The 24,854-nt window shown below is 46.4% G+C and overlaps 1 protein-coding gene across 1 annotated transcript in view; it reads right to left on the bottom strand.

The window, feature by feature from the left end:
• Positions 1-24,854, bottom strand: part of LOC122718352 (tyrosine-protein kinase-like otk) — a 42,995-nt gene that overhangs the window by 15,881 nt on the left and 2,260 nt on the right. The window contains exon 2 of the mRNA XM_043943308.1: positions 17,578-17,883. Within this exon, the coding sequence (XP_043799243.1) occupies positions 17,578-17,883 (306 nt within the window). The remainder of the gene's footprint in view (positions 1-17,577; positions 17,884-24,854) is intronic.

Raw genomic sequence — 24,854 nt, 5'->3', positions numbered from 1 at the left:
ACCGAGAACGGTCTATACTCGTTTCCAGACACGTTGCCGGGGAGCCACGGTGGACCACGGCCACGCGAGACTAGCGATGGCTTCGACGCGCCTTCGAACTTTTCCCTTTCCACCGTAGCAACGAAGGGAAAATATGACGAAAGTTTTATTCGAAAGTTTGCAACTCGATTCCCTGGCTCTGAAATTTTTACACCTTATCGTCCCCTTACTTGTCCTTCCACTCGTCTATTCCCGCCCTGATCGATTATCCTCAAATATTTAACTGTTCGCGAACCTAAATCGACGCTTCGAAAAGAGCTCTGAGTTAATTTAAAATAAATGCGTAATTCGATCTGCCATCCTGATAGTTTTACTACTTGAATATAATAGTTTTAAAATTACCGGAGTTAATTAAATCTTAGGTTAATTTAATCACGTATAGTTCACGGATGGTGAACACAAATTTCTAAGGGATCTCTCGTCATTTGCATATATATATATATATATTTATTCCCGTTTCTCAGTTGCAAGAGCAGAAAAAAAGAGGATCCAATTTAAAAATTCTTTAACACGAGAGTTTATGCCCATATTGAAAACGATACTATCGTCGATACATTTTTTATCCATTTTTTCTCCTCTATATCATCCACATCACCGAAGACTGTTGGAAATTTTGCATCGTATCGAATCTCGTGCGCAAGTTTCGCGGTCGTCGTTGCGATGATCGAATTTCGATTATCAGATTTCGAGAGGAAATCGTGCCGCTTACCTTAAAAATTCCTTTCTCTTCGAAAGTTTCGACTCGATGGCTCGCGTACGTGTACACTCCTTTAAAGCATCGAGACTTGTGAATGAAAACACTGACCCATAGAAAGAGAGAGAGAGAGAGAAAGAGAGAAAGATGAGGGAGAAAAAAAGTTGGACGGTGGAGAGAAGGCCTATAAAAAGGCATGTTACCCGTGAGGGTAACACGAGCGAAACGGGGATACAAAAAAAAGAAAGAGGCGGTTCGAAGCGTTCGACCTGATCAGAGATAGAAAAACTCGACGAAAAAGTATGTATGCCCGAGGTCTGGCGAAACCTGAGAACCATTATCGTAAGCAGCGAGCGATACGTAAGTAGCTAGAGTGAAATCCGATACGTTTCGCCAATTGGGAACCTTGCGGCAAGACAGATCTATCTTAGACCGTTTTTTTTTTTTTTTTTTAAGTCGTTACAACTAGGTAATATAGATAGAAAAAGATTGTATTAGATTGTATTACGTGTTGTATTAGATAAGTACAGCTATAAGAAGAAATAAAAAGAAATTTATTACTGTTTTTCAACTATTCCTATCTTTCTCTTCTATCCAACGGAATAAGATAAATTGTGTTTCACCGAGGATCGCGTGAAAATATTATTAACACAAAAAATTTTGAAAGCAACAGTAATATCTAAACATAAACCTAAATTTCTTATTTCTATCTTACAAAAAGAAACGCAAATATAAATACAAATACTATAACAAGCACCTTTTCTTACAAAATTTTTTTCTTGCAGAATCTATCCTCCTCGACAATATCCTCCTCGTCCTTCGCGCGTTTCTCTACATTTCTCCGCCTATCGATACCCAACCACGAAGCCGGCGCACAAAGCTGCGATACACGATACATTCGTGCGTAATAGCCGCGGCTCCTCTCCAGTTTGCTCGGTTCGCACAGTTTGCCCGGGCCCTCCGGGATCCCTGGCCCGCGTTATACGGGTTCGATAGCGCGTAAACAACGCGTTTCCGGGGCTTATCTGCCTCGGCCAAGCCGGGCACGGTGTCGGGTTCCTCGAAAGAGGAACACCGTCAGCGATATACGGTTTAAAAAAGAAACGAGATCGGTCCGAGTCCGTGGCAGCGGATTTGTTTATTTAGAAAGCAATCGCTCGGGACGATCTCTCTCTCCTCTCCGTTGGCGATTGCCCTGGCCCTTTGAACGGACGCATCGGTTTCGAGTAGCTTGCGCTTCCGTTTCACCAATCGGATGGACATGCGAGGAGCATTCTCGACGACCCTCTCCTTCGCGGGATAATCGAGGACTTGGCAACGGGAATTCAATTGCCTCTAACAATCGTTGCGAGTTATTGCAACGATTAAAAAATGGAGAATTACTACTTTCGAAGTAATATGTATAATGAACTACGAATGAAGTATAGAAATATGTGTTATATGTAATACATGTACAACATTATGAAATAAATATATTTTGCAAAATATTAGTGTTCGTTATTTATCCACCTTATATAAAATTTATTTACCTTATATACAGAATTTGTCGCGTTCTTTTTGCGCGAAATCTTCGATGGATGGATTCTGAAGCTTTTTGGAGCAGAGAAAGAAATTCCGGGGAAGATGTGGGAACCAACGGCTCAGATTGACAACCACTGTTACATATGCGAGAGCTGAGGGGTTATATTATCGGTTATGATTACATTAATGCAAAACGATCCTCTGATTAGGTAGCTCAAAGGCATTGCCCTCATTATATATATCGCATTTGAGCATAAGATCTGTCATCAGAGATCGATATCGCTCCTTACGTTGGCGAACAACGCAGCAAACGGTTGCGTGAATATATAGTTGTTGTAAAATGGGAACGGAGTCACGGGAAGGAAGAACAAGAAGGGAATTATTTCGCAGAATATAGGCACGTTATCTTCGAAGCAAAGAGATATCGGCATCTGATGATACATTACACACATACATTAACGATTTTATCGTCGCGGCGCCTTTTGAGTTGACTAACAAAAGGATCAAATTATATTTCTATATGCTCAAAGGTTAACGACATCGTTATTAATTTCCACGAAACGAGTATAGCTTGCTTCTATAGGGGACAATGCCCCTCTCGGTTAAACCACGATGTTCTTAATATTTTATAATTTTCCTTTTTCTTTTCTTTCTTCTTTTTTACGACATATTGATACACTCGAAATCCCACGTGTCTTTTATCTTATCGAACAAAGTTAAAATGTTCGGTACGAAAGTTTGCAAAAAAGAAAAAAAATGTTCTAATTAATTTCGGTTAACGAGGGGCAAAGAACAAAGGGGGCAAAGAAAAACGATAAAACTCGAAACTTCTCGGATGGATGATTCTTAATCGAGGAGGGTAAAACGTATACGATAAGAGATCGGCCATAAATATATATATATATATATATATAGAATATTCCACGCGAAAAATTTGACAAAGTAAAATTAAATCGTAAAATTGAAAATCGAAGCGTTATAGAGCTTACGTAACCGATCGTTTCTAAAAGGATCGAACGATCGAAAAGAAGTTTCATGGATCACAGGGATTTTTAGCAGGCGAATAAGCATCTGATTTTTCGTTCTTACGCTCTCGGTCGGCATAGAATCAGCCGTACACGCGTCGTAGAACCGTATTAAGGGGGATAGAAAGAGGAAGGAGAGCGAGAGAGGGTGACCGGCGTACCCCACTCCTGTCCTTCGCAAGACGAAGAAAACAAGGCTCGACGAGGGCGAGACGAGGAAAAGGATTAAGAGAAAGAAGGAGAGAACGCGCATCGGTCGGAAAGAAGAGAGGCGGAGAGAGATACTAGCGAGGCGGGAAGGGGTGTGAGAGAGAGAGAGAGAGATGCAGGGTGGCTCTGTTCGGGGGTCGGTCGTTGCTATGGGGATGGTAGTAAAGCAGGGAAAGGGAAGGGAGGGTCGGTCGATGCAAACGCACCATAAACTTTTATAGCTCTCCAGAACTGTACCTATCCGCCCTCGTCTGCCGCAGCTCTGGGTCGCCGACTACGCTTCTTCCTTTCGGGAAACTCTCCTCCGTTACGCGCCTTTGACCACATCCCGATTTTTTTCTTCTTTTTCTTTCCTTCTTCTTCTTTTTCTTTTTTTTTTCCGCCATCCATGGCCAAATATCGACCAAATATCGATGGAAAACAAAGAAGACCGAATGCTATTCCCGGGGACACGTGGCCTCGCTCCCAGGGAGAATCAATTTTAATGCGAACACGTACGCGGCGCGGAAGAATATCGCATCACTACCGCACCCACCATCCTTTGAAAATGCTGGACGATTCTCTTTCCCTCCCCCTTCCTCCCGCTTTTGAAACGATTCGACGATCGCGATCGTTTTGTCGGGGCAAAAGAGGGGACGATATCCTCCGCCTTTGTGCAGCGGACGCGTGGAATCGACATTTTTCCGTGTCGTCGCGGAAGGAAACATGGGATATTATCGGAAAGGCGGTATTACGATCGGTGCTGTTCCTCGTTCTTCCGATTCAGGTGCGAGAAATTTCGCGGCGGCAAGGAAAACGGCGTTCAACGTTTCCCCGTGGAAGGAAAGGAAAAAAACGTTTCAAACGTTTAATTGTCCGCGATTCATCCTTGATCGTGGACCGATTTTAATTGAGCGGGCGGAAATTCGCGGACGAAAAAGGTCCCGAGGTCGCGCGCGGTTAACGAGCAGAAATCGATTCAACGCTCGATATAATTTCGATGTCGGCGAGCGGCGAGCGGACGGATCCGATACAGGGGACATACGGGGGGAGGGGAAGAAAGGGGAGGGGTGATTCTGTTAACGGAAAAACGGCGGAGGGAGAGGGGAGGCTGATTTTTTTTTTCTTTTTTTTCCCTTCTTTTTTTTTAGGAACGAACTTACTAACGAACCTTGCCACCACCTCGTTACTTTTCGCCTCGCAATTATTTCCCCCTCGCTTCGAATTTCAAAACTTGTTTATACATTATACATCGATCGCCTAACTACTGGAAGGTATCTGAAAGGTATCTCTCCTCCCTTCCTGTTGTATACACGTATTATTGCCCCGACGATTATAAATATTTCCCGAGAGGAGGGTTTCGAGGAATGCGTCTATAGGTGTGGTGATAAGAGGAGACGTGACAAGAGCTTGTCGAAACGTTGTTGCATTTTTCTTTTTCTTTTTTTTTTTTTTTTTTTATGACGCGTTGTAAAACGCGAGAGATAAATTCTTTCGGGATGGAAAGGAAGGGGTGGGGTTGAGGAGCACCCCAGTTCGAGATAGGAGAGATATCGGCCGTGGCCGATGACGAACGCGCAGGGATTACAGGGGTAATAAAAATGGACGAGTCTGCAGCCGGTTCGTTTGCTTTTCGAAAGAACAAGAATCCACTACAAACCTTCTCCACGAGATATTGTGCGCTAGGAGATAGCGGCACATAGCAGGAATCACGCTTGCTTCGGGATACCTTGGAAGAAATGAAATGTAAATATTGGAACGAGACGCTCCCATTCGCCATCGGCGAGCCTTGTTGAAAATTTCTTTCGTTTCCCGTTTCAAATGCGTTTTTAGACAATTTTTTTTGTCTAGCTAGTTTTATTTTATTCGATAGGAAGATAATAGTCAGTAGTTCTGTATATACGAAAAGTATTTATTATACTGATCGGATACAATTATCTATTAGATTAAATTAAATTCGAATCTTGGGTGTCATGATCAAAAAATTTAAAATTTACCATTAAACGAAACAAAGAGATTTACAAACTCGAAATTATTTATTTTACCCCTATTTTCAACGAACCTTTGAACCCAACACTTTCGTAAAACGATTTCGCAAAATTCCATCCTGTCTCATCTGAATAATTGTATTCGATCATCGAAGAAACAAAATAAAATTTCGATAAATACGTCGAAACGACACACAGCAATAGGATGTAAATCGTTTTCACGCGGAAGTCCAGTTCGTAAAATAAAAACACGGACTTTGGGCGAGGCTGGCACCTTTCCCAAAATTATCTAATTTCAGGGGATCTGTAAGTAAGGAAAGAAATCGAACGATGAGAACGAGTGAGAGAAAGATCGTCAAGGGGGATGCAGAGTGTATTGCGAACGTGCCCCGAGTGGCAATCCTCGAAACCACCCCAGAAAGAATACAAAAACTGTGAGAGAGATAGAAGACGATAGGCTTGCTGCAGAGGGAGCGTATCCAGCAGGGAGATAGGGAACCAGAGCGAGGAACATGGTAATTATTTTCGAACCGTCAAACCTGGCCGAGAAGAGGGTGATGCCAGCCGTCATCCGCGAGTCAAGAGTTACCTAGCCGAATAATACTTAAGCTTGATTAACGATATACTCGAAAAAACTTCCACGAATTATCTACCCTTTCTTCCTCTCTTCTCCCTTAATATTAAATGTATGGAAATTTTATATACGAGATGTTGATGTATTTGTGAATATATCGACACGATATATTTGGAGGTATAATTCGATTCAGGCTTATTTACCGATTATTTATTATTTTATAAGCAATTTAATTTTAGAATAGAATGAAGAGAATTTCATTATTTTTGTCTCCGAAATCTAAATCGAATTTCGTCGTAACACTCCGCTCTGCCAATGAATTTACCCAAAAATTTACGAAAAATTAGATTAATCGAATTATCGTAAAGCAGACATGTACGATCGCAATAATAAATGAAAAATTTTTAAAACCAATCAAATGTTATATTTGCTATTAAATTTAAATATTTCACGTTGACGAATCAAAAATGAAAATCAGCTCGATCAAAAGATTATACGCGAAAAATATAGCTCGTTACCATTATTCATAAAGTCGTTAAAAAGTTAGTAACCGACATCTTCGGCTTAAACTTTCTCTAACCGTTCAACGGCTCTTCTGATATAATTTAATAAACGTTCCCAACTCTTTCTCTCCTCTCTCTCCGCCATCTTATCGAATTCCCTCTCGAAAGATCGAATCGAAAATCGAGTATGCACAAGTAGCACAAGGTAACCATCGAATACGATCTCTCCAGATATCTACAAATTAGAGCCGGTTTTAATTAAAAATCTATTTGCAACCGACTCGATTTTATATATATATATTTTCACGGTGCAGGTGATAATTGTAAGGCAAACAGGCACGGTTTGCGGATCGCGCTCACCGTTTCCGAAGGGTATTCGAGATGGAACATCTAGCTGTTTGTCGAGCAAATGTTGCCGGCACATTTCAACTCGTGTAAATCGATAAAACAAATTGCGGCCAGGTGCACGGTTCATCGACAGTTTCGACTCGTCGGCCGGCGAAGCGCAACCGAAAAAACGGCCAACGCGTGTCGTTTCGTCCCCTCTTTGTCCGTGACTCGATCTTCCATCCGATCTTTCAATATTGGAGCTCGATTTTTAATGGGCCGCGAATAGATGCCAATTTCATTGGATTGCTCGCACGAACGACCACGTACAAATCATCCGTTATCTCATTTATTAAACTCAACAGTCGAGTTCGAGGTTTCTTCCTTTTTCCAAAATTTCCCAATATACGTAATTCGAGTTGAAAAGAAAATTTGGTCCAAATTTGATCCGGACTTTCCACGCTCCTTCGTTTGCGAAAACGAACTCGACTCCGTTGGAAACTTCGAGTTACCTCTTGTTGTAAATTAAAAAAAAGAAAAAAAGAAAAAAAGAGAAAGAAAGAGAAAATCGCGATAACTCGCCCATCCGCCCTCGTCCGAATTCGAAATTTAATCGAGGAAAGAAAAATTACATTCAGCTGTTTCTCTGAAACAGAAGGAGAAATAAACACGGGGAGATAATGGAGAGAAGAGTCTCCTCTAACGATCAGCCGCTCGGCGTGAAACAGGAACGTCTGTTGCCGCGAAATACAAAAAAGAGGGAGGAAAAGTGGAGAGGAGGGGAGGGGGGGGAAAGCGGATATTACTTTTCGAGCAGTCTGCCTTTTGACCGATTCCGAGGAGGTCGGACAAGCTTTAACGGGTGTTCTCGAATGGAATCCCCGCCGCGGCGTGCGTATATTGCAATTACAACAAGAATCTCTCGCGGGATTTGAAAGGAAGAGGCGAGAAAAGGAGAGCGACACGCGCGCATGACAGAGAAATTCCAGACGGCGCGAGGAGCATCGATTCGAACCCGCGCATCGGTTCGCTCCTCCGGATGGGAGTCGCGTTGGCGGCTGAGATAAAATTACTGAAAATAGTGTCGCGTATCTGCGACCAGATACACGTACTGCGTACGATACACGACGATATACACCCACCAGCGACGGGAGAGGAGAGGGGCATCGCGCTGAGATAAATCAGTTTTATTTTCTTGCTCGGAGAGCGCCACGTGTGCTCGCGCTCTTGGCCTTTGACAAAAGCGGTGTCGTAGATCAACGATAATGCGCGCGAGGAGGGGTGGGAAAAGAAATCGAGGGCGGATGGGCGAGTTATCGCGATTTTCTCTTTCTTTCTCTTTTTTTCTTTTTTTCTTTTTTTTAATTTACAACAAGAGGTAACTCGAAGTTTCCAACGGAGTCGAGTTCGTTTTCGCAAACGAAGGAGCGTGGAAAGTAAAGGGAGTCGCCGTTGATTGCAGACGGCAAGATCGATCACGAAGATTAGAGTAAACATTCGGCGGAATTTCAACCTAACGACCTAACGGGAGGAAGATACTTACACCTTCTGGTTCCTTCCGCTAATTTGAACAAACTCTCTCTTTCCCTGTGTGGATAGATATGCTACTCATAGGATTCGATTATTTCATTTCTCGTTATACGAGAGTGGGGAAAATGAAGTCTAAACTATCGCTCTAAAACATAAAACTATCAGAAAGAATGTGGAGATGTTCGGAAAGAAAACGTAAAAGTATCGACGCATCCGGAAGGGAAACGGGAAAGTGAGTACAAAGGGAAGGGGGAGTAATGGAGGCGAGTCTGCGAATCGGAATCTCGATTCCGCGTGTGGAGTGCAAGTAAGGATCGAAGATCGATGGCGCCTTCGCGTAGGGCGTTGAGGCGAAGCGACGCGGTTCGACACGACACCCCCCTTTTTTTCGAAACGGATCCCGGGCATGAACGCGATGCCAGATCGTCGAACAAAAGCGACCATTGTCGCGACTGAAAATCAGAAACGGCGAGATCACTTCCGTCCCCAGCCCTGTGTGTGCTCGAGTTCGAGGGTCGAGCGCGCACCGCTTTCTCGCGTGAAATTGAGCCAAACAATGCTCGCGTGGCAACGATCGATGCTCCTCGCGCGCGGAGCTCTCTCTCTCTCTCTCTCTCTCTCTCTCTCTCTCCTTGTTAGACCCATGCGCGTAACAGAATTCGAATGTATTGTAAATTCGCGCCCGCTCCTCTTCCCTTTCCTTCGTTTCCCATTGTTCCAACCATTGTTTGTTTTCGTTTTCCTTTTTTCTCTTTTTTTCCCTCCCCCTTTTTCGCCAATTTAAGGAAAATAATTATAAACGCCGGCTCGAACACTTTTGCGAATAACTATGCGAGGGTGGGAAAAATATTAAATATCGCAAAGGAGGTTCGTCGAGGAGGGGGAGAGGTCGAAAAGGGGCGGCGAGAGGCAAAGGAAAAAATGGCAAGGGAGAGCGAGGAAGAGAAACAGAGATAACAGAGGTAAGGGAGAGGTAACGACGAAATGGAAAAAGAAAAAAAAGAAAGATAGAAAAAGATTGCGCGGCTATGCGATTTCTCTCACGCTGCCAAGAGTTTTCTCGCGGGAGAAGGAAAGGAAAAATAAAGCGGAACATCGGCGACGCATTAAACACGCCGGGAGATAAGGAGCACGAGTGCATTTTCAAGCGATCTGAACGCAAATGGATCGTTCCCTTTCGCGCAGTCGAGTATCGATATACGACCGGGGCCGCTGGGGGAGAGAGAGGGAGAGAGAGAGAGAAAGAGAGAGAGAGAGAGAGAGGAGACGTCTCCGCTTCCGCGCCTCCGTAATTCCCAAGGATCGAGAGATGCATCCATCAGAGTTCGCATCCATTGATTGCATTCGGCTTACCGGCGTAAAACGTAATGGACTTCAAAACATCTCTTTCGATCTCTCGATCTGGAAAGAGAAAGATTCTTTCTCCAGAATTTCGTTTCGAGGCGAGACAAGATCGAAGTAATTCGAATTTCCCAATTTTTTTTCCCAACCGTGTCTCCGGTATTTCAATCGGAAAATAGACAGAGAATCCATTCGGAGAAGAAGGAAAGGAGAGAAATAATTTTCTCCTTTTTTTTGTTTTTCCCTTTTTTTCATTATAAAAAAAGTGTCCGGAGGGGATGGAAGCCGGCGTGGTTTTGGCCGACGTCAGCGTAATATGAAAAATATATTCGTCGTGTCCCATGAAATAACCAATTCCGGAGGCTCCGGTATTTTTCCCCCTTTTTCATCGTGGCTGTCCATTTTTCCCCGTGAAAAATTCGGTTTCCCCGGTATTCGCGATTTCCCGCACCGTTTACATTGAACGGCCGGAGCCTCGAGCAAGGAAATAAAACGGTCGCACGTCGATTTTGCAGGTGGTTTTCCCGAGTAGCGGCCGTTAATTCTCTACCCACTCTCTCTCTCTCTCTCTCTCTCTCGCGTGGGTGTATGGAGAAATCGAGCCGTTCTTCCGACGCGCTGGAAACGAGCGGCGCCGCTCCATTTTTCCCCCTTTTATTTTTTTTTTTTTTTTCAGACGACGTCATTTTCGTACATTCGTCGGTTGAACAGGTGTCTCTTTCTTTCCGCCGACGTCGCGAATCATCCCGTCGAAACGCTTGAAACGAGCACGGGCAACTTACGTGCGCCAGCTTTCCTTTTCTCTATTCGCGAACCGTCACAACTAATTAGGGAAAAACGCGCAAGGTTAATTAGTAAGGAGCGTAATTAATGAAAAGCGTCCACCAGGATCTTTCGCGTATTCATCGCCCAGATTCTCGCGATAGGGTGGTTCTTTTCTTTTTACCTCGTATTTTTTCCTCCTCCTTCTTTTTTTTTTGTGTGTGTGTACGTGTATATATATCCCCTTTTCTTTCGCTCATCCACCATCTACTTCTTTTCCTTCTTTCTCTTTTTTTCTTCTTCTCTCATGATCTCACCTATACCACGGGGGTACCACGAAACCATCCTCTCTCGTTGACAGAGATCTCTCGCTCTCTTTTGGAACCGTGCTTGCATTTTTCCTTTTCTTTTTCTTTTTTTTTTTTTTTTTTTTTTTTAACTTCTACGCGCTCTCTTCACCCCGCTATTAGTCGCGTTCATTTGGCGCGAGGAATGATTACTCGTGCTCCCCGGTTAAAATGCCTTACCGTGTGTATACTTGGCCCCGATTGTTCGCCTCGATGACGGTAATTTGACAGACAGGGGTTGAGCCTGGGCGTGCGAGACAAAAGTCGCGCGAAACAAATCGACCGGGAACGTGGTAAGAGACGGGGGTAATCGCTCGACGAAATTCTCGTGTTTCGAGTGGGTGTTTCGAGTTTTTACTTGCCGTGAAAACGAGAAAAAAAAAAAAAATAAATAAAGAAGAAGAAAGAAAAATCATCGAGTAAAGTTGAACCGCGCCATTTTTTTTTTTTTTTCAACTATATTTATTCCACTCGTGTGTACGAAACCAGTTATCTATCCACGACACTCAATGAAAGGAACGAATTTTTACAAAAGTCACGGGCGATTACCGAAGCAGAGAAGGGTTTGTAACGCTACTTTACCCTCGAATCGAAAAACATTTTTAGAGAGAGAGAGAGAGAGAGAGAGAGAGAGAGAGAGAGAGAGAGAGAGAGTCGCGCACGGAAACACGGAAATGTGAAAGCGATATTTACCTAGGTAACGCTCATTTTTCTCTTTCTTCCTTCCTTTTCTTTTCTTTTTCTTTTTTAGGGTCATTCGAGAGTAGCCCGAGAACTGGGCGCGAAGCATTGCACAACGCGCTCCGCACTACTGCAATTCATTCGGCACAATGCGCCAACACAAGCAGCGGGATAAACCAAGCTGGAAATAAAGAAAGGACGAAGGGTAGGACAGGCAGAGAGAGAGATAGAGGGTGCGTGTTTCTCCGGCACATACTCGTCCACGAGGAGCATCGGTGTGCTGGTGTTTTTTAAAAATGCAGCCGCCCCGGGCTGCAGCCTCAACGATTAGCTTACCCCTTCTCCTTTCTTCCCTGGCCTCTCCTCCTCCTCCTCCTCTTCAACCTCACGTGCTCTTCCTCCATCCCTTTTCCTTCCTTGTCTCGCTCGCTGACGACGACGACGACGACTACGACGACGACGACTACGACGACGACGACTACACGATGACGGCTATGCAGCCCGCACGGAGGCGAGACAATGAAAATGCAAGCAAACCCTCCCTGAATTGAGTTCTCCACCTGCGCGCGACCGACCGGGAGCAAGAGCGAGGAGGAGAGCGGCGGGGAACAAGGAAAGAACGAGAGAATCCCTATGGTAGCAGGCTTGCCTCGAGATCTCGCGGATTTCCTCTCCCTTTAAAGGAGATATAATTCGAAGCTACGCGCTCGACGCGATGTTTTGTTTTTCTCTTCGTTTTTTTCACCTCTTCCTTCTCCTCTCTCTCTCTCATTTCCTTCTTCGTTTTTTCACGCTGCGAGGAAAAAACATTGCGAATCAAGGCGGCCGAGGCAAATATTTGCCCGTGAACGGGGGTAAAAGTCGTTAGAGCGTGAAAAAGAGAGCGCGAGCTTGGTATATGCATATACCCCGTGATTACAAAAATGATACATAGATCCGTACGTGGATCTCTCTCAAGCGAAATGACAAAGTTGTCGAGAATTTTGTTGAAATTTTCCGTTCAATCCTTTCGTCGAAACAATCGTTCATCCAGTTCCCGTTGTTTAAATCAGAATCGACTCACCCCTTTCCCCCCCCGAAATTTCGATTCATCGGCCGTTAAATAACCCGCGCGTATGATTTATCGTCCAGGTGTCGATTAATGTGCCGATGAATCTGGATCAAACCACTCCCCATCCATGCGTTAACCGGTAAATTCATCGTGGTATTATATACCAGGGGGCTTCTTCCCCATCGATGAGTACTCGCTGAAAAATGGGTATTGTTGCGATCCGCACAATGCAGGAAGCCTAATTGCCATTTGGCCTTCGCGTTATACGGGTAGCCGGGCCAGCGTGTGGGATTCGATCGTTCCTTGTACGTATACCTTCTTCTTCTTCTTCTTCTTCTTCTTCTATTCGAATCTTGACTGACAATTAAATGTTCCATCGCGTATAAATTAGCCACGGTGATTAATTCGTGCAAGTGACGAGTGAGTGAATTAGATGGCTACGCATTCTTCCATCATTTCCTCGCCTAGAACGTATGCAAATACGATATCGTGGGATCGACGCAAAGAGACGCGATATAAACAGTTCGAGGATTCTTGGGAAGGGTTGGATCTCGAAAGGAGGCCGATTAAACACGCGAGAACGCGAGAGGAGCAGTAACGGTCTTCGCATTGGCGATTGTTCTCCAAGGATAAGGAGCGACGAGGGAGGATGATGGAGTTTCGGAGCCGAGGGAAAAGCGCTCGTTGAGCTCATCGAAAAGTGGCGGGGTCCGGAGGAAATGAGATTCCGGAGGGAGGAACGATGGCTTATTGTCGAGGACGCACAATGCGTGAGGTCTAATTGCCGGTCGAGACCGCGGGGAAGGTAAACGAGGGGGGAGGGAGGTGAGCTCGGATCCCCGCGATCGTGAATCGCGGGCCGCAACCCTATTAGGGGGGACAGGATTTTTCACGGTGGCTGAAGACACTTTTCGATCCCATTATCCACTCGTCTCTGGAATCGCGTTAACACTTTCACTCGCGGTGATGCCCTTAAATCTCGCGTATCATCGGACGCTCGCTGGCGAGGAGGGAAGGGGAAGAGGAGATGGAGATTACGTTCTTTCTTTCTCCTCTCTTTCCCCTAACTTTTCATCTTCCCTCGAATTCGTTACGATTCCCTCGAATTCGATCCCCGCGATCGTAGAGAATGGGAAGAAGGCGAGAGAGAGGAGCTATGGAATAACTCGTTTCGGTCTCCTAGGAGTGTTTAATATCGTTTGGAAGGCGTGGCGTTAGCGCTCTCGATTCTACGTACGTATAAATCAGATAGGATCTCGCGTAAAGTCGAGGTGAATTCAGCCCCCCCTTCCTCCGAGCTTGTCCCTCTCTTTCTCTCTCTCTCTGTCTGTTTCTCTTCTCACACCCCTCGCATCCCGGGTAGCTCGAGGCTGAACAACTTCCTATCCATTGTCGCGTATCGCAGCAGGCTCTTCCTCGTCGCGAAGCGAGATGTTATTTTTTTATTTGGACAAAGGATCCTCCTCGGCGTGTTATTACCCCCCGTGCGTCCGTCCCTCGTAGCCTGGTCTGTGGCCGCGAGCCGAGGGGTTGGAAATTAAAAGAGGGAAAGGGATGGTTTTCACGTCGAGGTACGCGGAATATTCACGGCGGGCCAGCTCGTCATCGCCGAGCGTGTTCGAGAGATCACTCGTCAGACGCTCGACCTTTCGAGGGGTGGAAAAACCAGAGTTGGAGAGAGAGAGAGAGAGAGAGAGGGAGAGTGTTGCGTCTCTCGTTTTTCGATAACGCGAAATTATTTCGAAATTCTCTCCCGCGTTTAATTACGTCCCTCCTATCGTTTCAAGATTGAAACGTTCAAACGTTTATTTCCACGTCGACTAATTGTAACGATCCGTTAATAGGGATTGCGACTGCGAAACGCGCAAAATCGAAAACGACGAAGGTGTGACAGTTCGTCCGCTCGAAAATTTCACGGAAACGCGGGAAACGCATTTCCGCTCCGCGGGAAAAACAAAATGGGACGGGCGGTTGTATTTAATGGAATGAAAATTGATGCAGGATGCAATTTGTACGTACATGAGCGATATATACGTGTACAGGATCCGAGCTGTAGGAGGAGAGATTTCAAGCGTTAAAGCGTGTTTAAAGGATTAAACACGGAAATGAGCCCGTAACGCTTGCTTTCGAAAATCGTGGAAGACGGGGCCCGGACCAAATGTGTTACTGTGTGTGAAATTCTGGAAATTGAAACCGTATCGCGAAATTTCGCCAAAACGGGTACGATACACTCTACGTTCGTTCCAAAATCGAATAATAATCTCGTATTCTCGTTTTCGTGTAAATTTCATTAACCAGGGAAACGTTTCAACCCGTTTCAACTGCCGGAACCGGTTCGAGCATACCGGTAGCATCACGCTCCTCATTAGACGAGGATATATTCATATTTTTACGCTCAACTTTTTAAATCCTTTGATGTACAAGTGGCAAACAACCGAGGACACAGCGAGGTAAAGGGAATCGAACGATCGTCCACGTTGCCACTCCTCCTTCTTGACCTTCGCGAAAAGAACCGGATCATCGACCCAATCCCCCACCCACACGGGATAATATCGCACGGATCGTTCGCATCGGACGGAGATTTAATTAGACATCGAATGTGCGTGCATTGGATAATCGCGAATCTGGAATCGAATTTCTCGGATCGCGCACATTCAATAGAAATTCCATTCGTGCGTAACCGATGGCACGTGTCCATCATCGGTTATCAGTTGTAACGCGCTCGTCAAAATCGATATTGACGATATTGAGGCAATACGCGTGTTGTTGATAAACGAAACGAGAATTAAAACGAGTTTAGAGACGTGATTCCCATCGGTGAATTTCTAATGGTCCCCATTAAGCGTTTTTTTTTCATCCATCGCGGAATTCGCTTTCACAGAGGGACGGATTCGAGCGAATCCGCGAGTGAAAAGGGTACTACGCACACTGTACGTTCCTGTATTGGATACGGGGATTACAAATGCGGGGATGCCTAGACGAAATTCATCCCGTCGACGGAGGAGGAGGAGGCGAAAAACGGTGGTACGTCGAAGAAAACGTTCCATCGTCATTATCATTATTATATTTATCGCAATTATCAAAAGGAATCGAGGCAGGCGACGGGTGTATTAAGCACGCGCTAAATGTACTCGTGCCCGGTGCACTTCACCAGGTTGGCAGCAGCGTGTAATAATAATTACGAAACGATACATGATAACGAGGTGCCGGGCCGCTAACGACGCCCTGCCGTCGTTTCCCGCACCTGCCCCCCGTTCAACCCCCGCCACCATTTCACCACTATTTTCTCTCTTCTTTCCCCATCCTTTCCACGCTTTCCCGATTTAATAATATGTACTTTTTCCTTTTTTTTATTTTTTTTTTTTTGCAAATTTCTTCATTATTCATTCAATATCACACCGGCGCGGTTCGCGCCTCCTCAGTTACCAGCAGCGCTGGTACTTTTTTCTCTCTCTCTCTCTCTCTCTTTTCTTTCTCTCTTACTTTTATTTTATTTTCGTCGCTTTAACACTCGTTCGCCCTCCGCCCTACGGCGCGGAGAACACTTATTTTGTACGTTTTCAGATAGAAATAAAATAAAAAAGGAAAAAAAAAAAATGGTACCAACTCGCACCTCGGTAGTAACATTACACGTATTCTCTCCTCTCCTTCGTTTTTTCCCCTCGTTCCCCATCCGCCCCCTCAACCAACTCGTCGCTCCCCGTCTCGCAACGCTAGACATCGGCGTCGTCGATATCGTCGTCGTCGACGACGACGTCACCATCACCGACCACGACGCTTCGCTTCGTCGTCGAATTTTTATTTTACCTACCCGCGCTCTCGTAATCCGCGAACCCTCGAGCGTTTTCGAATCGTTAAAAACGCGAGCACGGGTAGCGCGGCTACCGTCGGCATCGATCGACGCCATATTGGGCAGCACGATTCGAGAGCAAATTATCTTGCTTAATTAATGTCGCGCTGGCGAATAATTGGAAAGAGATGGAATACAGAGAGAGTAAACGGAAGTCGGAGTTTGCCTATACACCGAGGCTATCGCGAATCGATTCCTATCCCGGCTTGCTTCCTCCCTTCCTTCTTTCGCGCTCTCCTTTCTTTCCCTCCTTCTCTCTCTCTGTCTCTCTATCTCTCTCCCTCTCTCTCTCTCTCTCTGCCCCCATCGCGCTCGCGCTCAAGGCTCGCTCCGTCCGTTTCGTTTGTCTCTCTTTTGGTTCGGCTCGTGTAATTTCTGCACAGGAGGCGTTTGATCTGCGCTTTTGCGGAGAAAGGGCGATTAAAAAGTGCCGTGAGAATAACATAGCCACGGTGAAATCCGCCGCTTTGAATCCCCCGGGCGCTGGTCTCGCCAACTGTCCTTTCGTACCCCGTCCTTTCCTCCTCGTCTTGCTCCTCGCCCGCGCTTCATCCCTGTTGCGCCCACCACCGTCGCTCGCACTTTGTCGATTAAGCAACGCGACCGTGAACGCGGGATTATATCGGTTTGCCGGTTTCGATGGTGAGTACGCGACACGCGAGTACGGGACGGCGCGACACTCTCGAGGACTTACGCGATTAATCTCTCGATGGTCCCGCCCACCATCACCACGTTATTAATTAAATGCCGGCGTGGCAGCCCTCGTTAAAAAAAATTCCCGTGTTTGCGACCAAGAAACGCGTTCCATTATCGCGCTGTTGGAAACGCGGCGGCACATCGCCAACCCGTATTTCCTTTTTCTTTCTCCCTCCCTCCCTCCCTCTCTCTCTCTCTCGTTTTCTCTTCTTCTTTTTTTTCAATCGATCGCGATTTCACGCCTCGAACGGAGCAGACTTAATGCCGAATTAATCATAGTAACACACGCGTGTGTATTTTCCGCTCCATTCTCTCTCTCTGTTTCGCGGGAGAACTCGTTAAAGTTAAACGCGTTTCTTCGAAACGGAGGGACGATCTCGATTTAATTTTTGTCTCTCTCTTTCTTTCTTTCTCTCGAGCGAGCGAGCGAGAGAGAAATAGGGAAAAGTTGGGACTTACATTGGATGTCGATCTTGGCAGGCGAACTCTCGATTGAGTATCCAGTTTCCTCGTGAGTGGCCACGCAGACGAAGTTTCCACTGTCGAGGATACGATTGACCCTGGTTATGCGAAGATCGCCACCGTCCTGGTGCCTTCGCGGGCTCGGCGCCAGAGGCTGGCCGTCGATCTTCCACGTGTACTTGACCCGCGAACTCGGCTGCGCCTCGCATCTCAGACGCACGGGGGATCCCTCGGCGACCGAGTGCTCGCCGGGGCTCACTGAGAAGTAAAGGTCGCCGTCCTGGCCGAATACCTGTGACGTTACTGCGAAAACACACAGAGAGTATAGGTATAATTCAAATCGAAATAATATGAATAAAGATGTACGATATAGATGTGTAATTATAGATTTATAGATAGATTTTAGGAAGATAAGAGGTTTTAGCCACGCGATATGATATATAGTTTTTAAATTTATTTTTAAATTTTGAGAAAATTAGATATTAGATTATTAATATATTCGTGAGATATATACCAATTTTGTTTTTATTTAAAATTTATAATTATCTGTATATGAGTATATTATAAACAGTTCTTTATAAAGAGCACAAGATGAAATGGTGGATACTACGCGAAAAAAGATACGTTCCTTGCAACCATCTAATCTTTGATTAAATCGTAATCATAATTCAATCTATTCAAATTAATTCGGAAAATCGAGAGCGTGGAATTTGATCCGAGAAGGGCATGCAGATGAGCTTCACGAATCATTTTCCATAATTCCGTAATTCGTCCCGTCCCGACAATTCAACCACGCTTTTTGACTACAACATTGGGAAACATTGACAGATTCAATTAAACGGGGAACGGTATTATCGATTTCTATCTCGAAACTTTCACGATTCGACACCTCGCGGGTACGAAATCGCAAAGGGCGCGATCGAATTGCAACACGGCCGTGTACGTGTATTATTAAAAAAAAAAGAAAGAAAATCCACTAATTATCGGAGTGGAGAGGCGTAACAATCGAACGATAAACAGCGACGAGGGAGCGCTTCGAAGCAAGGATGGCAACAAGAGCGAGACGATGTGAATACGGAGGCCTCATTAAGCTGATTGATAATTAGCACGGGGCAACGTTATTGTATCGATGTCCTTTGATTTCCACGAGCGGAAAGCCTCTCCTTTCCCCTGGCACGCCACCGCCCCGTTTCTCTCCGCCACACCGTTTAATACGATTTTTTTCCTTTTCTTTTCTTTTCTCTCCCTTTTTTTCCCTTTTTTTCTTGTCGTCGTTTCGTTTCGTTTCGTCGCGATTCCTCTTCACTCCTCGCCCACCTCTCCCCGACTGTTTCGACGTGTTTCCACCAGCCAGGATACAAACGGATAGAAAGAACTCCGCGTCCCTGGAGTAATTCCGCACAATTTGCCGATTGCCGGTATCCGACGACGAGCAACAAGAACCAGGGAGGAAGATAATATTCCGAATGATATTCCGAATGAAATACGCGACAGGTGTTCTTCCGTTCCGTATCCGATCGTTTGTCGACCGCGCAACGGACGAAAGACGTCTGCCGCTCGTAGTGAACGGGGGCTTATTAGTTGACATTACCTCGTTAACAATGCCCTCTCCTCGAGGGCAACGAGATTTAAACTGTTTAAACTCTTATAGCTAATTAAGCGAATCCTCCTGATCTTATTATCGCGACGCATGTCGCTCGATTTATCTACGACGTTTATCTTTTTTATTTTATTTTCGAGTTTGGAACAAGTGAAAAAAAAAAAAGAAAAAAAAAAAGAGAAGAAATATGGATTCGTTCCGAGTTACATTTTTCCGTGGTAAATAAAAAGAGAGAGAGAGTCTGGCCGGTTTTTAATCGTTCGAGAGCAAATCGTACACGAAAAAAACTCGCTTTCGAGCAACGTCCGCGAACAAACGTTGGGAACGAGCTGCAAATAGTCGGCCGTGCAAATTAAACGAACCACATTGTACCGGAGGGAGGGTTGGCGCGGCGGCGCGAGCGGAGCAAAAGGCGGACATGGACAGCCAGAGGGAATACGGTCAGGCAATGGAAAAAATAAAATATATATATATATACATATATCCAGTGGAAAAGAAGGGATAAGCGAAAAAAGAATCGTAACAAGAATCATCTGTTCGAGCATATTTTTTTCAGTCAAGAGAACCGTTACCGCTTCCGTGTGCTGTGGAAAAAGATGGATTCAAAAAAAAAAAAAAAAAGAAAAAAAAAAGGAAAAAAGGAAAAATCACGCGGCGAACGCGTTCACGCTCTCGATTTGGCGTAGCGTAAACTCGGTATCGTGTGTCGACCGATCGCATCGCCGATTTCGCAAACATCGACCGCGTTTCTGCTCGTATCTATGCGGACTACGCTCTCTCTCTCTCTCTCTCTTTCCACGTTTCACCCTCTTGTGGAGGGGTGAAAATCGATTGTTGCGTTTCCACGGGCGGAATACGCGAGAGGTGCACACGTGCACACACGGTCAACGGCACGTCCAAATGCGTCCACGCATTCACCCCGTTCACGCTTAACGGGTTTTCGAGAGGTAGCTAATTACCTTCACGGGAGTATAATGATCATTGGTGAACTCGAAATAACGCAGGTTTCGAGTTCATGTTCACGGTTGGTGATCGATACTACGAGGCGAGAGGTGGAGTTAAGGCGATTGCACGAATCTTATTTGTGTTTGGTTATTTATGTGATGAATATCTGTTAAACGTAGTATATCGTTCTCTGAGAGATCGAGAAATAGGTGATATCTCTGTTGCGATGTTTACGACTACGAATATAATTCTTCTTCTTCATTGACGTTAAATTCGATCGAGGAATCATTTGAAACGAAGAAATCAACGATGGTTAATTATTTACGGGAGGAATTTTTTCAAAAATCCCGATTTACGAAAAAACGTTTCGAAACGAACGCGAGAACGATCGGTGGCACAATGATGAGATCGATCGATCGCTCGACCGGAATCTTCTTATTGTTAAAATCTCCGCCAATTTCTCCGCCGATTCACGGAAATCGATTAGTCGCCGGTATGCTCGAACCTTTACAAGAATAGCCCGGCACACCCATAATGCCCAGCCATAAATTTACCAGTTCGGTCTTTCTTCTTTTGTTTGTCTTATAAGCGTCAGCCACCCTGTCTAATTGCGGGGGCCCCAGGTAAAGGGGGCCCCTGTTCCCGGATCCTTCCGTCACTTTCAAATTTCCAACCGTGTCCTTTGCGGATCCTATTATTATCTCGCTCTGGCCCGATATTAACCCTTAAAATCCCGGAGAGGGCGAGAGGCGAGACGGCGAGATCCGAGGAGAAGAACCCGTAATTTCCACCGCGATCAATTTCGACCCCGCGCGCACGACGTAATTTTCGTCGAAATTTCGACTTCGTCTCTCTCTCTCTCTCGCGACCCTCCTCCAAAAGAGAGAGATAATAACGATTCATTCCCATTCCCTCTACACCGTTGTTAAATTTTCCTCGCCGGGAGCCGGGGAGAAGAGAGAAGGTTCCCGTTTCTTTCTTTTTTTTTTTTTTTTCAACGCGAGCACTCGTCCTCGGCTCGACTCCTCGGCTTATCCGCGACAGTCGGCCTCGAATCCTAAAAAAAGAATGCGCGCGGCCGCTCGTGGCGGCCGATCCTGGAACCTTCCCGGAGGGGTAAACACGACCGCTTTTACGACCTACTCTCGAGATTACTTTTCTCCCCGAGGCGGACGCCTCTCGTCTCTCGGCCCGACTCGCGCCCCGTTGCCTCTCCCGTTGGCCGGGTGCAGCTGCTCGCCCCTACTTTATAGCGTTTACACAAGCCGGCGGCTCCGATTTTTCGGCTCCCGGCAGCGTAGAGCAGCGTAGAGAGAGTAGAGAGGCATTTCCATACGCGACAAAGATGGAGCGGAACGATCCAAAGCGGACAGCAGAGCATCGAGAGAGACGCGCTTTCCGCCTCCGCTCGGTTGATCCACTTCCGCCCTTCCCAACTTCAAAGCGAACCGAGTTATTTTCTACCGATTGAGAGAGAGAGAGAGAGAGAGAGAGAGGTCGCTCTTCTTTGGGAAGAAGCGTTACGCCGCCTTTCGATTATTATTCGCGGCGCGCGATCACTCTCATCTTCGATCCTCCTCTGTCCCACTCGCGGAAGGAAAGAAGCAAAGTTGTACACAAGCTCGTCGAGCGGAACTTGCCTCGTTACCGAAACCTTTTCGTTGCCACGCCGAGGAGGCAAGGAAACCTCTCCTCCGCGTTAACGACCGGCTCGTTAAAATCGAAAAATCATTAGCCGGATGCCTTTCCGAGCTTCTTCGAGATTCCTCGCCGACCCGTCGAGTTGCCCATTTACCGGCATCTTCAGATTCCGAACCGTGAACGAGCCCGCGATTCCATTAACGAGCCGGCCGACCGTGTATTCCCGGCAAATTTCGACCGAGGCCGCTAATGAACCCGGATAAAAGTCCAAAAGACACCGAGATCCCGATACATCCCTCCTTGCATCCATGCGTTTCGTATGAACTCGAAACGCGCGTTGCGTTAATTTTATCCGCGAGGGAGAATGCGCGTGTTTTATCGCGTTCGCGTATGCAGACAAAAAGTTCGCGTGTCTCGCGTAAATAGGGGAAGGAGGAGGGAGAGGAGGGAAAAATTCACGATGACGAAGAGAGAGTCGGCGGATTTTTCACGGGATCCTGGCCACGGCGTAGGTCGAGCTTCTCGAAAGAAAACTCCGGATGCAAATTGTGTCCGGAATACCGCCTTCCAGACGCTCCGAGCAGCGTGAAATTCACACTCTCGGGACGTTTTTCACGATTCTGAATAACCGGTGAGAGTCTCCTTTCTTCGTCTCGGGGTGTCGAGACAAGACGCGAGCAAGTCGGGGGTCTTATTTGAGAAAAAAAAAAAAAAAAAAAAAAAAAGAAAGAAAAAAAAAAAGGGAAAAAGGAAGGGAGAAAAATGAAAGGGAGAAAGATAGAAGGAGAAGGAGGGGGGAGGGGGGAAGGAGAAAGGAGGAGAAGAAAGAAAAGAACAGAAAGGGGGAAGAAAACGCGGAGTGAAAGAGAGAGAGAGAGAGAGAGAGTGAGAGTGTTGGCCAAGGAAACGTGGAAAAGGGAGGATAAGGAGGAGGGAAGACGAGCGAGGATCACCCGGCGACGAGTAGTAGTAGTAGCGACGCCCTTTTGACAGTGAAAAAGTAACGCCACTCTGCCGCGCTTCGCGGTGACCGACACAAAAGCGAGGCCACGAATTAGTGGCGCGTCGCATGTTGGATTGCGACGGATTGCACTTGAAAATTTCTTATAGCGGGTCGTTAAAAATAAAAGTTTCTCCCTTAAAAATTTCTTACGAGGAACACAACGTTCGCAATGGCTGTTACTGTTATATATATATATATATATATATGCGTTCACAGCGAGGAAAAGTGAAGACTTTTTCTTCTTTTTCCTTTTTTTCTCGAGCGACAAAAGAGACGATGCGGCGAAAGGCGTTTGGCCACTCGTTAGACCATTTCCAGACGCGTGCAAGTCGAGGAGTAGGGTCGTTAAAGAAGGCGCGTTCCCGCCTAGGGATATCGCGAGACGTCGTACTGACGCGTGTGAAAATGATTGAAAGGGTGGAGGTGGAGTGGGCGGAAATGCGAATGGGCGGGGACAAAGCGATCCGCGACGTTTCCTAGAGGAGAGAAAGGATCCTCGATCGGGACCCGGTTGGGGGGGAGGGGGCGATAGAGAGGGTACTCGTGTAAAAAATTGAAAAATCGGACGCAGCGCGCAGAGGGGAGATCCTCGGCACACGTGGAGGGTCGTATTCACGTGGCCGTATTCATGAATCAAAAGGGAATATCCGTCGAACGGGAAAGGCCGATCGAGCGCGGCCGAGGGGAGGGGGGGGGGAGGAGGGGGGAGAGGGTGGCACGGCACATCTCGCTGTAGTGGTTGTATGTATAATGACGACGCCCGGGCAAATTTCAAAGAAGCCTATCGGGCCGTTCGTCGCCTGCTCGAAATATATTATCCGCGTCTCTTGCGTTCCACGCGGGTCATCAAACGCTGCTTTTGCCCGCGACGAAGCGTTTTACGCCCTTTCAGACGCGGTGCTCCGCGCCAACGGCCCGCCAACCCAATGGAAAACAGACCAAGAGAAAGAGAGGGAGAGAGGGAGAGGGAGAAAAGAAGCACCGGCAGAAGAGCCATTTCCTGTCGAAATATACGCCGCAGGAAATTCCGCTATCAAGCAACGATACGCTATCTATTTGTCGCGATGACATCCTCCGAAAACTAACGACCCCTCTTTTGCTTGCGTTGTTTCGATCTCCCCGTTTCGAATTAGCTGCGTCTCTCTGATTATCGCGTCCACGCGTTCCTTTGATGTTTCGAATATTTAAGAACGTTGTTCGAATATTTTCCATTGCCGTGGCAAGCGTTTACATTTAAGGAACGAGAACAATTTCTGGAAGGAAGCCCGTGAGGAATTTTAAAGAAACGAAAGAGGAACGAAAGGATGCACGCGTTTACGCGTTTCTAGCAATTCTATTTCCTCTTCGATAGAATAATAATTCGTGAACTTTATGAGGCGAGAACGTCTAGAAAAGCGATGGAGGTGGTGTTCGGAAGGAAGAGGGAAAGGTGGAAAGTTTGGAAACGAAAAGGGGTCGTCCTGTCGCGGTGTGTCGCCCGTTCCCCGGAGAAAAGCGCGTCGTTCTCGCCCTTTATGCGTAAATAGCCGCATTACGCGCTGCCTCTGTTTTTTATTCGCTCTCTTCCGAGTCGTTCCACCGGCGAAGGGATCAAAGGGCTAATACAATTTTTCTTAGTAGTACCAACCACCGACCCCCCCTCCCAACCGCTCCCAACGACCTTCTTCGTCGCGCGCGTTCACCGACTGCGCGTGGCGTCACGGTTTCAGAAACACTTTAGAACGAAAGAGAAACAGCGCCCGTGGATAAAGAGAGGTGTATACACGGCCACGGGTAAAGAAACCGAAAGCGAGTGAGAGAGAGAGAGAGAGAGAGAGAGAGAGAGAGAGAGAGAGAGAGAGAGAGAGAGAGAGAAAGAGTTTCAAGTAACTCCGAGGCTGAATAACATTCGGAGTATAAAATAACCGCGCACGCCGGGCCACGGACAAAGGGCCTTTAGTGGCAACCAGTGTAAAAAAGACGCAGACGGAGAGAGAGAGAGAGAGAGAGAGAGAGAGAGAGAGAGGAGAGGACCCTCGATGGTGGAGAGAGAGAGCGAGAGAGAGGAAGAGAGCGTGGAAAAAAGCACGAGTGTACTGGTACCCC

Source organism: Apis laboriosa, unplaced genomic scaffold, assembly GCF_014066325.1.
Source record: "Apis laboriosa isolate Shangri-la unplaced genomic scaffold, ASM1406632v1 scaffold62_cov152, whole genome shotgun sequence".
Lineage (NCBI taxonomy): Eukaryota > Metazoa > Arthropoda > Insecta > Hymenoptera > Apidae > Apis > Apis laboriosa.
The sequence above is the reverse complement of the archived record's forward strand: the minus strand, read 5'-3'. Positions and strand labels throughout refer to the sequence as shown.